We start from the raw sequence: 17,349 nt of genomic DNA on the forward strand, positions 1-17,349 counted from the left end.
GTGTTCAGATGTGTCCACTATTGTCCTGTTAAAGATGTGTCATCACTAAGATGTTCAGATGTACTGTACCTCCGTGTTACTTACTTCGACAAAATCTTGGTTATGCGAGGTTTTTTTTGGTGAGTTTTGCATTCAGTCCCTAAATGATTTTTAAAAGCAAAACTCTCTGTTTCTATCAGCCCAAGCTACGAATCAAGGTTGGAATATGGGACGTGGATAGCAGCAACGCACACGACTTCGTTGACTTACTGGCTAAAGACACGACCTTGACCCCAAGTCATACCGAGGCTGGTTCCTTGCCGGTTCGATTGCTGATCCGGAGGAGAAGCTCGTATGTATATTTCATATTCATATTTTCATACATTTCATAGACAACATTCTGTACAGTGGTGGGCACGATTCATACTAAATAACTGCACGGTAACCCTGTTGATATCGATGATATCGTTTCTAGTGAATCGGGGAATGATTGTATGATGTCTTTGTCTTTTGTCTCGCAAGTCATTCAAGGTTAAAATGTCTAACTTTTAACTGGAACCAATAGAAAGAACCAGGATGTAGCCAAATCACAATGAACGTTATGAAGCGAACTTTTTACGGGGCGGGGCGTCGGGATAGCTTTGTGGTGTAAACGTACGCTCGTCACACCGAAGACCCGGATTCGAATCCCACCTTGGTGCAACGTGTGAAACCCATTTCTGGTGTCTCCCGCCGTGATATTGCTGCAATATTGCGCTTTTCGGCTTTCAGCCATACTCACTCATTCACTGAGTTTGGTTTAACGCGGGGCAGTGAAAATCTATGAAGGCCACCCATAATCGTCATTAGAGATAATAATATGGCTCTTGCTTCGACCAGCAGAAATGCTAAGCTGACGATTCTTAGAAACACGCAGTTTCTGCATGACTGTTGTGAATGCCATGATTCGTGCTCGTGTTTTCCGTTATGTATGCTGCGTTTGTAGAGAAACCTCAAACAATGATTGTTTAATGCATCTCCAAAGCACGTGTTTGTGGAATAATGCCAGTAAATCCACGATGGCACCAACCTGAAACTGTATATATCGGGTGTCCCCAAAAAAGTGAACCGGTTTTTGACAAATATTTTCTCAGCGAAAGATAAACCGAATTTATCAAAAAAAATCACAGAGTAACCCTAGGGTATGATCAACAAGTCTACAAAATACCTAAGAGATTGGTCGCAAGTTATGCGAGTATTGTCAAATTCAAAACAGCATGTGAAAAATGCAATGCCATATGGGAAAACTCACTTATTTCAGTCTAAGCTCAATGTGGCCTCCATCTTCCTCCACAACTAAACGAAGCCGTTTCTTCCAAGCAGAAATGCTTTTATGTATTTCTTCCACCGATATCTCCTCCAGTGACATAATTATCCAGTCCTTTAACGCCTGCTCGGTCAATTTGTCTCTCACTCCTCGGTAAACTTTCTCCTTTAGAGAGTCACATATGGCATTGCATTTTTTGACATGCTGTTTTGAATTTGACAATACTCGCATAATTTGCGACCAATCTCTTAGGTATTTTGTAGACTTGTTGATCATACCCTAGGGTTACTCTGTTAATTTTTTAAAAAGAATTCGCTGAGAAAATACTTGTCAAAAACCGGTTCACTGTTTTGGGGACACCCGATATGTTCTGAAGGAATTTTGGCACCGGCATAGCGACAGCGTCCTATTAATGAAAACAGGGCATGCCCTTCTGACTCATGGGTCGAGGCGCGAAAGTATTGTTGGGTTTTCTGTGTTACCGACGAGGGTAGAAAGCACGTGTTAAATGACATCTTACCGGTATTTGCATTTTTGCGATTCTCGATGCCGGTTGGTCGTTCAGGAGATATGAGGCTGAAGATATGAAATCATCCATTGTCCTATAATTTTATGGACGGTTCTCTGACGACAAATCTCGGGACTATGCGATTGACTACCTGTAATATGAATTTTCTCTACGTTCATTGTTCATTTGCTGCAACAAAGGATTATTGAACCCCATATTGGCTTGACCTCTGTTTCAGTCTGCTTGTTGAGCTCCGATCTTACTGTGATCCCAACTACTACGGCAAACAGTGTGCAGTGTTCTGCTCAGCGAGTACTAAGGGGCGGTACACCTGCCACCCGTATACAGGAGCCAAGATCTGCACACCAGGTACCGCCGTTAACTCTGTTTTAGTAGAATACGTTTGTAGTGAGGTGCGTTGAAGTGAGGTGCGTTGAGGTGCGGTGTGGTGCGGTGCGGTGCGGTGAGGTGGGATGGGGTGAAGTGCGGCGAGGTGTGGTGAGGTTAGGTGGGTTGGGTTTGGTTGGGTCGGGTTGAGGTGAGGTGGGTCGAAGTGCGGTGAGGTGAGGTGAGGTGATTTGAGGTGAGTTGGGGTGATGTGAGGTGAGTTTGGTTGGGTTGGAGTAGAGTGAGGTGTGGAGAGGTGAGGTGAGGTGAGGTGAGGTGGGTTGGGTCGGGTCTGGTTGAGGTGAGTTTGGGTGAAGTGCGGTGAGGTGAGGTGAGTTGAGGTTAGGTGGGTTGGGTCGGGTCGGGCCGAGGTGAGGTGAGTTTGGTTTGGTTGGAGTGGAGTGAGGTGAGGAGAGGTTGGGCGAGGTGAGGTGAGGTGAGGTGAGTTTGGTTGGGTTGGAGTGGAGTGAGGTGAGGTGAGGTGAGGTGAGGTGAGGTGAGGTGATGTGAGGTGAGTTTGGTTGGGTTGGAGTGGAGTGAGGTGAGGAGAGGTTGGGTGAGGTGGGTTTGTTTAAGGTGAACTGAGGTGAAGTGAGGTAGGGTGGGTGAGGTGAGGTGAGGTGAAGTTGGTTTGGTCGGGTTGAGGAGGTGTGGGGTGAAGTACTGTGAGGTGAGGTGAGGTGAAGTGAGTTTGGTGAGGTTGGGTTGGGTTGAGGTTGAGGTGAGGTGAGGTGAGGTGAGGTGAGGTGAGGTGCAGGTACATAGCGATGCGCATTAGTTAGTGTATGTGTGTATTAGACCGGTATGTTGCTGAGCGCCAAGTGGCGAATCGACCTCAGGCTTTAGGCATAACGATTTAACACATTACCTACTAGGCTTAATGGCGGACATGATATAAAACGTAATAGTGTTAGCATTGTATCAATTATCAACATGATAGACATATCTGGACAATACGTTAACAGTTACATATGTGTATGATGATATTTTCCCCTTCAGGCTGGCACGGCATGAACTGTGAGATGAACGTGGATGACTGTGTCAGCAGCCCGTGTCAAAACGGAGCCACGTGTATTGACAAACACCGAGGATATGTATGTGCGTGCGCATATGGGTTCACGGGTAAGTAGTATAATGAAATTATTCAGTACATCCTGTGTGCGTAATACGCATTATGGCGGAAAGCGCACGTAAAATCTCCAAATCATCATCATCTTCAGTACCTTCTGTTTAATGAGTGAGTGAGTAAATGAATGTAGTTCAACACCGCTTTAGACAGTATTTCGAACACCCGGTATGAAGTAGGTTTTGAATAAGTACCAGTAAAAGTAGATAGATAATCATGGTGGATGTGGGAATCGAACTCCCGATCCTCGGCTGTACTAGCACGTCTAAAGGATTCGACTCTTCACTGTGGTCATTTTCGTGTTGGAACATAAACCGGTCTTTCACTTAAAGGGGCGGTGGGGTAGCCTAATGAATGAAGCGTCCGTTTGTCACGCCAAAGACCCGGGTACACATGGGTACAATGTGTGAAACCCATTTCTGGCGTCCCCCGCTGTGGAATATTGCTAAGAAAACCCGTAAAACCATACTCACTCACTCTTTCACTCAGGCTGATTTTTAAGTGAGTGAGTGAATAAGTTAAGTTTTACAACGCTTTTAGCAATATTCCAGCAATATCCTGGCAGGGGGACACCAGAAATGGGCCTCACACATTGTACCCATGTTGGGAACCGAACTCGGGAGTTCGACGTGACGAGCGAACGGTTTAACCACTGGGCTACCCGACCGGCCCTGATTTTTAGGAGAGGTAGATCAAGACAGTACCAACGAAGTAAGTAACGAGGCAGCATGAAGAACTGGTGTTCCGGAATAAACAAATTAGCGACTCGTTCCCCTCTCGTGGACATTTTTCTGCGACAGGTTGGGCCCACACAAAGGGGAATTCTCAGCACTTGGGACTATTTTCAACGTATACTATATATCTGCATATATTGTTTATGTTGCAGATAATACAGTATGGTTGAATATAATAATGTCTTTTAGTGTAATATGGTACATTAAGTATATTTTCAGGTACAAATGTTTGCATCAAAACATTATTTCTGAAGGATTGTTTGACCGAAGAACTTGAAGTCATGCGCGCATTCGGATTGGTCATATGACTTTCATGATATTTTAAGGGGAGGAGTTTTCTTGCAGGTTATGGAAAGGGGCTAGTAGTGACGAGGGCAGTCAGTTGGAATTTGAAAGTGATTGCAACAAGTATTTGTTTGTTGTTTAACGCCGCTGTTGACTTGGTTGACACATGTCATCGGTTCCCAATTGCGTAGATCGATGCCCATGCTGTTGATCACTGGATTGTCTGGTCCAGACTCGATTATTTACAGGCCGCAGCCATATAGCTGGAATATTGCTGAGTGCGGCGTAAAACTAAACTCATTCACTCACTCACTACGTTTTTCAGTTAATTTGAGATTGTTTGTTTGATTTCTACATATAGACCAACAAATTCGTTGTGTTTTAAAGTCAGCTAATTCATTTTGTTTACTGTGTTGATAATATTATATTTCCTCGCAGCAGTATAGTTTGTTCCGGGCGCATCCATCAACATAAATCAATTAAAATATTTAAAGGTATCCACCTTAATTATTTTCTGAAGTTCATTGCGTTGATAGACATCAGAGTGTTGAGCAATTTCAAATTTGTAGTGCTTACCATGACCTCGTGTTTCCGTTCCCTAATCAGATTGAAGTTTTGACATTCATACCGTTCACAAGGACATGCCACATTTGAACCCTGTCACCCTCCTCACTATAGCGCGCGGTATATCCCTGTTCTCTAGGTGAACGATGTGAGACAAGAATCAACCCATGTCTGTCCAACCCTTGCAGCAACGGTGGACTCTGTGAGGACACCGGCAGGGGTTACACGTGTAACTGTCCGGTCGGGTGGGAGGGGCCACGGTGTGCTGTGGACAGGGACGAGTGCACGAGCCACCCGTGTCATCATCGAGGAACATGTGTAGACTATCCGGGAGCCTACGAGTGTTTGTGTCTGAATGGCTTCACAGGGCGCTTGTGCGAGGTCAACATTGACGACTGTTTGAGCAATTCTTGCATCAACAACTCTACCTGCGTGGACGACGTGAACGACTATCGTTGCGCATGCGCATCAGGATATACTGGACGGTTTTGTGAGTTGAATATCAACGAGTGTTTAAGTAATCCATGCGCCAACAACGCTACCTGCGTGGACAACGTCAACGGCTACATTTGCACATGCGCTGCAGGATTCTCTGGGAAACTCTGTGAGGAGAATATCGATGACTGTGCTATCAACCCGTGCGTCAACAACGGCACCTGCATGGACGACGTTAATAGCTATCGTTGCGCATGCGTGACAGGTTTTACCGGACGGTCATGTGAGGTGAACATCAACGAGTGTTTAAGTAATCCATGCACTAACAACGCCACCTGCGTGGACAACGTCAACGGCTACATTTGCACATGCGCAGCAGGATTCACTGGCAAATTCTGTGAGGAGAATATCGATGACTGTGCTATCAATCCCTGCGGCAACAACGGTAGGTGCATGGACGACATTAACAGCTACCGTTGCGCATGCGCGACGGGTTTTACTGGACGGTATTGTGAGGTGAACATCAACGAGTGTTTAAGTAATCCATGCACCAACAACGCTACCTGCGTGGACGACATTAACGGATATCGTTGCACATGCGCATCAGGATTTCTTGGCAACAACTGCGAGCTTAATGTAGATGAGTGTGCCTCTGCTCCTTGTGAAAATGGCGGAACGTGTTCTGATGGCTTGAATGCGTTCTCGTGCAAATGTCCCGATGGATACGAAGGCGAATACTGCGAAAATAGATCCGACCCATGTAACAGGAACCCATGTCATAACGGCGGAATGTGTCGCACGGATATCACTGATTTTACGTGTCTCTGCCCGTCTGGTTATGCTGGTAAGCTATGCGAAACAGAGGACCCGTGCGTGAGTCGGCCATGTTGGAACGGCGCTACGTGTACCGATGTCGGACCAACGTTCACGTGCAGCTGTGTCCGAGGGTTCACAGGACCCACATGCCAAGTCCAGATCAACGAATGTGCATCTTCCCCTTGTCTGAACAACGGTACATGCGTTGATTTGGTGGATAGCGTGACGTGTAGATGTATGGAGGGCTACTCGGGAAACTTTTGCCAGTTCGACATCAATGAATGTTCCTCGAGTCCTTGTCTCAACAACGGGACATGTATGGATAAGGAAGGATCCTTTCACTGCACGTGTGGAGAGTTTTATAAAGGTAAGCTTCAGCCAGTTGTCTTAAACAAATTCATTGACACTACCGCGAGGAACAATGCAAATGGAAATAGATCCATCTAAAAGAAACGTGTCGTTTGTTACCCACAAACACGCTCGAAGCTATGGTTCATCCTTGAGTCTACAGTATCTTAAATCGAGTCGTGCAAAACATTCTGCCTCTAACAGTCCTAACATTACAGAGAGACATTCGGTGGTGGGTCCCTCTACCTCTGCCAGTATGCATATTTCTAATCCAGCGACCTGTATGACTTCTATCAAACTTCTGTCTGTATGTATCTTCTTACCCAGCTATGAACGGTATGGATTCTTTTAAACCACATGAATGCATCTTCTTATCATACGACCTGTATAACGTCTTTCAAACTTCTGTCTGTATACACCTTCTTAACCTGTGAACGGTATGGATTCTTTTAAACCACAACTTGAATGCATCTTCTTAACAAACGACCTGTATAACGTCTTTCAACCTATTGTCTGTATACACCATCTTAACCTGTGAACGGTATGGAATCTTTTAAACCACAACTTGAATGCATCTTCTTAACCTACGACCTGTATAACGTCTTTCAACCTATTGTCTGTATACACCATCTTAACCTGTGAACGGTATGGAATCTTTTAAACCACAACTTGAATGCATCTTCTTAACCTACGACCTGTATAACGTCTTTCAACCTTCTGCCTGTATACACCTTCTTAACCTGTGAACGGTATGGATTCTTTTAAACCACAACTTGAATGCATCTTCTTAACAAATTACCTGTATAACGTCTTTCAACCTTCTGCCTGTATACACCTTCTTAACCTGTGAACGGTATGGATTCTTTTAAACCACAACTTGAATGCATTTTCTTAACCTACGACCTGTATAACGTCTTTCAACCTTCTGCCTGTATACACCTTCTTAACCTGTGAACGGTATGGATTCCTTTAAACCACAACTTGAATGCATCTTCTTAACCGTACGACCTGTATAACGTCTTTCAACCTTCTGCCTGTATACACCTTCTTAACCTGTGAACGGTATGGATTCTTTTAAACCACAACTTGAATGCATCTTCTTAACAAATTACCTGTATAACGTATTTCAACCTTCTGCCTGTATACACCTTCTTAACCTGTGAACGGTATGGATTCTTTTAAACCACAACTTGAATATCTTCTTAACATTTTTCTTAACAAATTACCTGTATAACGTCTTTCAACACCTTCTTAACCTTCTTTTAAACCACAACTTGAATGCATCTTCTTAACCTACGACCTAACGTCTTTCAACCTTCTGCCACACTTCTTAACCTGTGAACGGTATGGATTCTTTTAAACCACAACTTGAATGCATCTTCTTAACAAACGACCTGTATAACGTCTTTCAACCTTCTGCCTGTATACACCTTCTTAACCTGTGAACGGTATGGATTCTTTTAAACCACAACTTGAATGCATCTTCTTAACCTACGACCTGTATAACGTCTTTCAACCTTCTGCCTGTATACACCTTCTTAACCTGTGAACGGTATGGATTCCTTTAAACCACATGCATCTTCTTGACGATAACGTCTTTCATCTTCTTAACCTTGAACGGTATGGATTCTTTTAAACCACAACTTGAATGCATCTTCTTAACAAACGACCTGTATAACGTCTTTCAACCTTCTGCCTGTATACACCTTCTTAACCTGTGAACGGTATGGATTCTTTTAAACCACAACTTGAATGCATCTTCTTAACAAACGACCTGTATAACGTCTTTCAACCTTCTGCCTGTATACACCTTCTTAACCTGTGAACTTGGTATGGATTCTTTTAAACCACAACTTGAATATGCATCTTCTTAACAAATTACCTGTATAACGTCTTTCAACCTTCTGCCTGTATACACCTTCTTAACCTGTGAACGGTATGGATTCTTTTAAACCACAACTTGAATGCATCTTCTTAACAAACGACCTGTATAACGTCTTTCAACCTTCTGCCTGTATACACCTTCTTAACCTGTGAACGGTATGGATTCCTTTAAACCACAACTTGAATGCATTCTTCTTAACCTACGACCTGTATAACGTCTTTCAACCTTCTGCCTGTATACACCTTCTTAACCTGTGAACGGTATGGATTCCTTTAAACCACAACTTGAATGCATCTTCTTAACCTACGACCTGTATAACGTCTTTCAACCTTCTGCCTGTATACACCTTCTTAACCTGTGAACGGTATGGATTCTTTTAAACCACAACTTGAATGCATCTTCTTAACAAACGACCTGTATAACGTCTTTCAACCTTCTGCCTGTATACACCTTCTTAACCTGTGAACGGTATGGATTCTTTTAAACCACAACTTGAATGCATTTCTTAACACAACTTGAACCTGTATAACCTGTATAACGTCTTTCAACCTTCTGCCTGTATACACCTTCTTAACCTGTGAACGGTATGGATTCCTTTTAAACCACAACTTGAATGCATCTTCTTAACATACGACCTGTATAACGTCTTTCAACCTTCTGCCTGTATACACCTTCTTAACCTGTGAACGGTATGGATTCTTTTAAACCACAACTTGAATGCATCTTCTTCTATAACGTCTTTCGACCTATTGTCTGTATACATCTTTTAACCTGTGAATGGTATGGATTCTTTTAAACCACAACTTGAATGCATCTTCTTAACAAACGACCTGTATAACGTCTTTCAACCTTCTGCCTGTATACATCTTCTTAACCTGTGAACGGTATGGATTCTTTTAAACCACAACTTGAATGCATCTTCTTAACCTATTGCCTGTATATCTTCTCTCAACTGTGACCTACTGCCTGCATACATCTTCTTAACGTATGAAAAGTATGGCTTCTTTTAAACCACAACATGAATGCTTCTTATCCTACATCTTGTGTAACCTCTCTCACACTACAGCCGGTGTACATTTTATCCAGCGACATGTATGAATCTTTACATCATCTGCTGCTTCTCCTTTTCTCTAACACCTTGTAGATTACGTGGGGTACCAACAAAATATGTGCATCTGTATCAATGATGCTACAAGTGAATACGTCCAGGTTACGTACCTAAAATAAAAATATAACTTGCCTAACATACTTCATACGTTGATGTAGGATTTCAAACGGGAAGAGCATCACTTGGCGTGACATAAATCCTAAATTCCTATAGGCAAATATTGTAGAATTGGTGAAGAGTCATTGGTTAAGATGGGGACGTTTTGGACCAGAATGGTCTTGACTGAAAGTATATTTATTATTCTACGGGATCTGGTGGTAAGGCACAACTCACTCTCTCACTTGTATCCTTCCTTCTTTGCAGGGGCACGTTGCGAAATTCTTGTTCCCGTTTCCTCGGTGCCCGAAAACCCTCAATTCTCCACACAGGGTATAACAGCGACATCTTCCTTCAGTGCCACCTTCAGTGTCTCCACATCTGGGCTTGTAGACGGCGACACAGGCTCCTCTACAGCGTCTTTCACAGCCTCCACTGTAACGTCATCTAGAGCTTTCACCAACGCCGTTGATTGGAGTATGGACTTTGGAGGCAGTCTCAAACCCACCCCGGGGTTAGAGCCAAGCACTGACATCGGTATGACGGCCAATATGCCTACCTTCAAGATTAAGCAAACTGTATACACTACCTCGGAGACCACCTCTATGATCTGGCCTACGCTGGCCAGTAGCTGGACTGAGAGTTTGGCCACGAGCACTGTCTGGACCGGAAGTGTCTCTACGTCAGAAGAGACGACAGCGCCACCTGGTGAGTAGACACGAAGCTTATGCTTGTGAGTAGGTGCTTGTGTTTGTTTTAGTATTTGTTTTTAATCAATACATGAGTGAGTGAGGGAATGAGTAGAAAAATGGGAATCACACGTGGGGAATCGAACCCTGGTCTTCGGCGTGACGAGCGAACTATTATGACACATGTTGTGATATGACTGACAATTTGTTGCTTTTTATCTCGACCATAACAGTAAAAACAGATTACCAAAAGTGTACAGAGGCAGTGCAGTGATCTAAACTTGACACGGCCCTGGTGCCAGGCCTGCTTTTGAAACGAGATTTTGTAGGTGAATATTGTTTTACGTCGCATTCATCTGGATCATGATGACCTGTAATAATTGTCGTAAGTCTATGTTACAGTTAGGGAGTTACGATGTTCTTAGCGCTACGACTGTCGTAAGTATATGTTAAAGTATGGGAGTTACGATGTTCTTAGCGCTACGACTGTCGTAGGTCTATGTTAAAGTATGGGAGTTACGATGATCTTAGCGCTACGACTGTCGTAAGTCTATGTTAAAGTATGGGAGTTACGACCATCTTAACGTTTGGTGATCTGTCTTGCGAAGACCTTCGAAAATTTACTCATTATATTTTCAGATTCTTGTTTCCCACTTTATCTCGAGGGGAAATTGGGAACGAAAGAAGAGGACCTTTTTCACGAAAAGCTGACGCATATGCTCAGAAACTACGCTGATCTGACTGGCAATTTCAGCGTCAGTTGTCAGTTTGTGTATTTCAAAGACGGAAAAGGGTAAGAGAATTTTGATTTATTACACATGTTCATTTATGAAATTGAAAATGCATTATATTTAAAGGTTCATTTAAAAGTGCGTCAATGTATTTAAACAAATTTCAACAACTGAGCGACCGATGGCCTATATATTCTAAACTAACTGACGTGGTAGATACGTTTACAATCTGTGCAGAAATACAAATGTGTTACCATCCTCAATGTTCAAGGGTATTACGTGGTACTTGCCCTTCACCCATAACTTCCTTCGAGGTTAAAACCGTCCATTCAAAATACTATCACAAGCGAGACGCGTCCTGCTCTAGGTTACCGCGATAGAAGCGATGAAAGTTGTGATGTCTCTAACGAAACGTACCCCTGAAGATCCGGGTTAGTCTTTTGCAACCCATACTTGTCGTAAGAGGCGACTAACGGGATCGGGTGGTCAGGCTCGCTGACTTGGTTGACACATATCATCGTAGCCCAATTGCGTAGATCGATGCTCATGACGTTGATCACTAGATTGCCTTGTTGAGACTGTTTACAGACCGCCTCCATTTTGCTGGAATATTGCTGAGTGCGGCGTTAAACAACAAACAAACAATCTTACGAAATGTAGCTTTGGTGGAGAATGTGTCCAGGGTATTTATCTGTTTAAAATATTGGTTAATTGATGATGGCATGTCTAAGTTACCAAAGAATCATTGAATAAAACAAGAGAGTTAGTTCCACGATGGTAAAACTGAAATATTTAATCTGATCCCCCAAACCTCTGCCCTATAACGTGTTTTATCATGAGAAACCTAGCCCAGTTTCTCAGTCACCTTCTAATGTTGCATTGTTCAGAGGTCTGGTCACTGAGGTCACGCCGGTCATCACTGTTGATGGTCAGTTACTAGACACGTCCCAGATGCAGGCGATTTGTCAGAAAATACCCATTGAAAACCTCTTTGATGGTTTTTCCCACAAGATGTATCTCGGCTCCAGATTTCCGATGTCAACTTCATCAGCTCAAAGCGGCGATCAGGTCAGATGCATGCAACTTCAACGTTTCAGTGTGACGTTAATATTCAGTAAACAATAGAGCGTTTCAGCCCAACCGACCCCCATCCCAGCCTATTAATACCTGATGTGCTTTCAAGAGTTCGAGAGTTAGTTGGATTTACCGCTCGCCCTTATGGCAATATCACACTGTACTCAGATTTGGACTCGAAATATGACCATCGGCCTTAAAAGTGAATGCTTAAACCAATAGACTACCCATCTTACCCTGTTAAAACAGTAAGATCCCAAATGCGTCACACGTTGTAAACTGACGTAAAAAAAGAAAGTACACACCTGGTGCTTTTGGAGTGCTTTCCAAAAAGCGACGTAAATATTTTGAAAAGAGTTTTTACAGTGATATATAAGTCAAAGACTTTCCTAATATGCTGCCCAAACACCACAGATATTGTGCCGAATTGCGAAGTTGCCAGTCAAAATCACAACACTCCAGGTGTGTACTTTCTTTTTTTTACGTCAGTTTATTTTGATTCAATCGCATAAGGTAGTCAGGCTTTGTTGCCTGGCTCATTGCGTGGCAACGTTGCCCTATGGGTTCGTTGCTCATGTTTTCGGTCAGTGGTTTGCCTGGCCCAAACTCAGTAAAAGCAGCTGCGATAAAGCTGGGATGTTGCTGATAGCGGTGTAACCAACATACACTCAGTAGTGTATATTTTCAACATGAATAGGGGCGGTGGGGTAGCTTAATGGTTAAACTTAGCCTGAAGGCCCGGGTTTGATTCCCACATGGGTACACTCTATGAAGCCCGTTTCTGGTGTCCCCCGCCGTTATATTGCTGGAATATTGCTAAAAGCGGCGTAAACCCATACTCACTCACTCACTTATCATGAATAACTATGTAATATGTTCAGAAAGAAATCTTTCACTGAACGTTGTGGTAACGTCCTTTCCTTCGTAAACGATTTCTCTAAAAGATATAAACACGTAAATTTACACTGTTATTTTTAATTTTAAGCTGTCATGCAATATGAATATGTTAATGACAGTTCTAATTCCCTTGTCCTCAGGTTCTAGGGATGCCAGTCATCGTTGTGATCGTTATTGGGACGGCAGTGGGTTTGATCATCACTGCAGTTGTCGTCTTTGTTAAATATCGAAGGTGAGAACTTTTTAGTTACAAATGTGAGACACAAAAACTCTAGGCTATCAGTATTTTCGTCATACATACAAACCTGGCTGACACATGAGACGCCAGAATGTTTACGGTCCTACCGGGTACCCATTCACTGCTTGATAAACAGAGGCATGCTTGAATCAAAGTCGTTTGGTTAAGAAGGTATCCTCAAGCGTCAAACAGTTATCCATCCATCTACTCCCCGCCATTATTATTGATTGACGTCACGTGATTTGTTCAGTGCCACATTCCGCCAACTTTTAGCTACAGTGAGAACAACTGTAAATCTTGAAGATACCGTTCCAAGAGATTTCATCCCGATAATTTTCTTTTTTACTGTTCAATTGCTGCCAGGAATCTTATTGCTGTTTGAACCAAGTCTGCAAGTGGTTGAGTGAAGATTTGAGAATCACTGTATTGTAATATAAATCTCAATAAAATTACATCTTAATTCTCTCAACCACTAAACAAACATCGGAAGAAATACAATATAACGGGTCACTTCAGATCCGACTAACGAGTGCGTTGCTTTAGATCGGGGAAAATGACATTCGGAATGTTTTACTCTCATGCATGCAACCCGAAAATGTTAACACGAGGTAATCCGAGCAACACTTACGAACCTTGTGGCTCATCGTTTAAGTATCCCCTTAAATTGGGTAGCATTCCAAACAGAAGAGACTTTCAGTAACTCGTTGGGAAGTACATTCGTCACCAATTGCCCCTTTCCGTAACCTATTCGGCTTGTCCTTGAATATCACGAGTTGGTCACGAAAGGTCGGAAGCATGGGCGGATCCAGGAAATTTGAAAGTGTATGTGTGTGTGTGTGTGTGTGTGTGCGCGCGCGTGTGTGTGTGTGTGTGTTCCAGGGGGTTCGAAGCCCCTGAACCCCCATTGGCTCCGCCAGCGCAAAAAAATCTTCAATGTGTTCTTAAGTCATTTTCGAAAGGTGTGTGTGTGTGTGTGCGCGCGCGCGCGTGTGTGCGTGCGTGTGGTTTCGAACGCCCTGAACACCCCCTCTGGATCCGCCAAAGTGCTGCCATACAATATCGACAATCTGTTAGACTTTCAGAATGTACTTTTGTTCAATTTTCAAAAGTTGAATCGTAAACTTTGTCAAAGCATTTGACGCGTAATCTGAAATGGATGCCAATAGAACGGGTGCGGTCGAGGTCGAGAAAGCGGCTCTGTTATTGGCTAATGTTGACTTCTTAATATTCATTTCATTGGTCGGTTCCGAAATGCTTGTCACGTGACCTGTAATTGGATGTCCTCCGAGCCTTGTTTAGCTGTAGCGGTAAGATCTGAATGTGTGCTGTGTCTGAATTAAAACGTTCCTGATAGTAGCTGCCGAAATAGACAGGGTCCTGACAACCGAAGTTTCACTCTACACTATTTGTATGTTAACTATCAGGCGATGTCGGCACAGCAAGACGGCGACGTTGAACGGGGACTCCGATGCGTTCCAGCACTTCGAGAACCAGCTTTACATGCAGCCCCATACCATTACCGTGGCAGACAGAGCCTCGTCTGTAGACTAGGTCTGGAACGGTAGAGCTCGCCGACAACCTATCAGCAACCAGCAAACGAACCAGAGACCTGCCATGAGTTTTTGTGTACTATTTTAAAAAAGGATTACATGTAAATGTTCAGATAAAGACACTATTATGTTGTTTTGTATAAAGGGCAAACTAGTAATATATAAGCTATATGAGAACAGTCTGTAAATAATCTAGACCAGACAATCGACAGATTGTCATCACTCTGTGCCACAAGTCATACACCTGTACCTATTTTGACATGGTTTCTGTCAACAGGCTTTGGTCCATTTCTCTTTGGTAGATACAAAGCTTTCATTGGTAATCACCAACTGGCCTCGAAAGATCACGGATTACGTGAAGTCTGAATATATTCTGGGCTTTCCAGTATCATCATTAGCAGGAGTGTTTGTACAAATTTATTAATTAATATCGCTATGTATGTTTACCAGCGTCAGGATTGTGTACATATTGACATTATTGTGGCCACAGTCTGTTGGAAAAAGGCGCTTATATTCATACGCGAACCAACAGTGGAACCAGTCGAACACACCTATACCCGACCGATTTTGGCGTCCCTGGTGCTTGCTGTTTATTCCAGTCGAAATGCGTATCACGAACTATGGTAGTTACGAACTAATATGGCACTGTGAGTTTAAGTTTACGACGCTTTTAGCAATATTCCAGCAATAATGCGGCGGGAGACCCAAGAACTGGGCTTCACACGTTGTACCAATGTGGAGAATCGAACCCGGGTTCGGCGTGAAAAGTGAACGCTTTAACCACTGGGCTACCCAACCGCCCCAACTGAATTTGAGCAACGTGTCAGTACCCTACTATACCGAAGCTTGCCTTCTGTTGACAGGCCGTGTCATTTCAGTGACGTGACATCCTTACATCCAGCTTGTTGACGAGGTCGACCTGTTTTGTCATGTGGGAGGGGCGGCGGGGTAGCCTGGTGGTTGAAGCGTTCGCTCGTCACGCCGAAGACCCGGGTTCGATTCCCCACATGGGTACAATGTGTGAAGCTCATTTCTGGTGTCCCCCATCGTGATATTGCTGGAACGTTGCTAAAATCGGCGTAAAACTAAACTCACTCACTTATGTGGGCAACGCGTCCGGCTTCGGATGAGAAGGTCCGTGGTTCGAATCCCATCACTCGTTTGTTTCATGTATATAACATACACAACACAAAAGAAAGAATGGGCTATGTACCTATTCTGTGCTCAACAGAAATGATGTGTAAACTCTAATTTGAGACAAAGTAGTTGTGATCAGACTGAACAGTTACGGTATAGCCATTGTATGTTGTCATGTGATAGTCACATGCATGACCCTATGTCGAGGTCATCCGACTGTATGCTTTCATTTATTGTTGAAGTAAAAATGTATATATTTCACACTTCAGTTCATTTGATTTGCTATTCGCGTGGTTTAACAACTGGAACTTGAAGATATGCATGTAGGCCCCCTGACGCCGTATTGGATACAATTTATGTATTGACATTCAACGCCATGTATGAGTACATCAGTGACCTTGACCCTTATTACTCTGCATTGTATTCTTAGACTAAACAGAAAAGAGTACCTTTAATTCCCCAGGGACTGTGGGGGTAGTCGAGTGGTCAAAGCGTTCGATCGTTACACTGGAGGCCCGGGTTCCATTCTCCACAGGGGTATTGTTAGTCGGGGGAGATAGATCTAATGCGGCTATCGTAGGCGACATTACACGTATCGTCTACCGAAAGTGTGGTTTCAGCTTAGTAATTTGTAATATTTTGTTCTTGTCCAATTTTCATGCGTGTACAGTCATGTTAAGTTTATTTTTTTATACATTTCTGCTTTGTTGTTCATGCTTGTTTACCTTGATATCTTGATCCTGTACGGATGTAAGTATAACTATAAGACGATATCTACAGGAGACATCATCGTCAAACTATTGTATATAACTGTCCTCAGCTAACATGAAATATTCATGTACATGAACAAAACGGAAATAAAAGATGAAAAATATATATTTTTTGGTTTGTTGTTACTTTAATCCTAATATAATATTTCTACATATCTCCAGTCGGTGTGCCCCAAGTTCCTGTTGGCTATTTTACAGTGTCCAGTTTCACCGGCTGGGGTTCGAATCCCAAGGTCACTATATGGCTGAAATATTGCCGAGGTGACGTTAAATTCTAATTCACTCACTCGAATCCCAAGCTCTTCGATTATGGTCCTAACGTTTCCACGTTTGATTCGTTTGTAAAGTGAGTGAGTGAGCTGGATTTAACGCCGCTTTTAGCAATACTCCAGCAATATCACGTTTGGGGACACCAGACATGGGCTCCACACATTGTACCCACATGGGGAATCGAACCCGGGCGTTTGGTGTGACAAGCTCATGCTGATTCATGTGTAGAGGTTGTTACCTCTGAGCTCGTAAAGATCTGGGTTAGAATTGATCTTCAGCAAAGAGATCGGGATCGGGTGGTCAGCTTCACTGACTTGGTTAATGCCGGTCATCATACACCAATTCAGTGTGCGAAATAGTTTCAAAATATTGCTTGCCAGTCGGGCCAGCTACGCCTGAAAGTTACTAGCCCACAA

General features: G+C 43.2%; 1 protein-coding gene across 1 annotated transcript in view; it reads left to right on the plus strand.

Moving 5' to 3' along the window:
- Nucleotides 1-16,769, plus strand: part of LOC124282064 (fibropellin-1-like) — a 32,311-nt gene extending 15,542 nt beyond the window's left edge. The window contains exons 6-14 of the mRNA XM_046718033.1: nucleotides 180-331; nucleotides 2,032-2,162; nucleotides 3,180-3,302; nucleotides 5,029-6,507; nucleotides 9,845-10,285; nucleotides 10,906-11,059; nucleotides 11,885-12,065; nucleotides 13,109-13,200; nucleotides 14,631-16,769. Of these exons, the coding sequence (XP_046573989.1) occupies nucleotides 180-331; nucleotides 2,032-2,162; nucleotides 3,180-3,302; nucleotides 5,029-6,507; nucleotides 9,845-10,285; nucleotides 10,906-11,059; nucleotides 11,885-12,065; nucleotides 13,109-13,200; nucleotides 14,631-14,757 (2,880 nt within the window). The 3' untranslated portion in view covers nucleotides 14,758-16,769. The remainder of the gene's footprint in view (nucleotides 1-179; nucleotides 332-2,031; nucleotides 2,163-3,179; nucleotides 3,303-5,028; nucleotides 6,508-9,844; nucleotides 10,286-10,905; nucleotides 11,060-11,884; nucleotides 12,066-13,108; nucleotides 13,201-14,630) is intronic.
- Nucleotides 16,770-17,349: the final 580 nt, after the last annotated feature.

The sequence above is a fragment of the Haliotis rubra genome, unplaced genomic scaffold (genome assembly GCF_003918875.1).
Source record: "Haliotis rubra isolate DU_JTF1 unplaced genomic scaffold, ASM391887v1 Scf292, whole genome shotgun sequence".
Lineage (NCBI taxonomy): Eukaryota > Metazoa > Mollusca > Gastropoda > Lepetellida > Haliotidae > Haliotis > Haliotis rubra.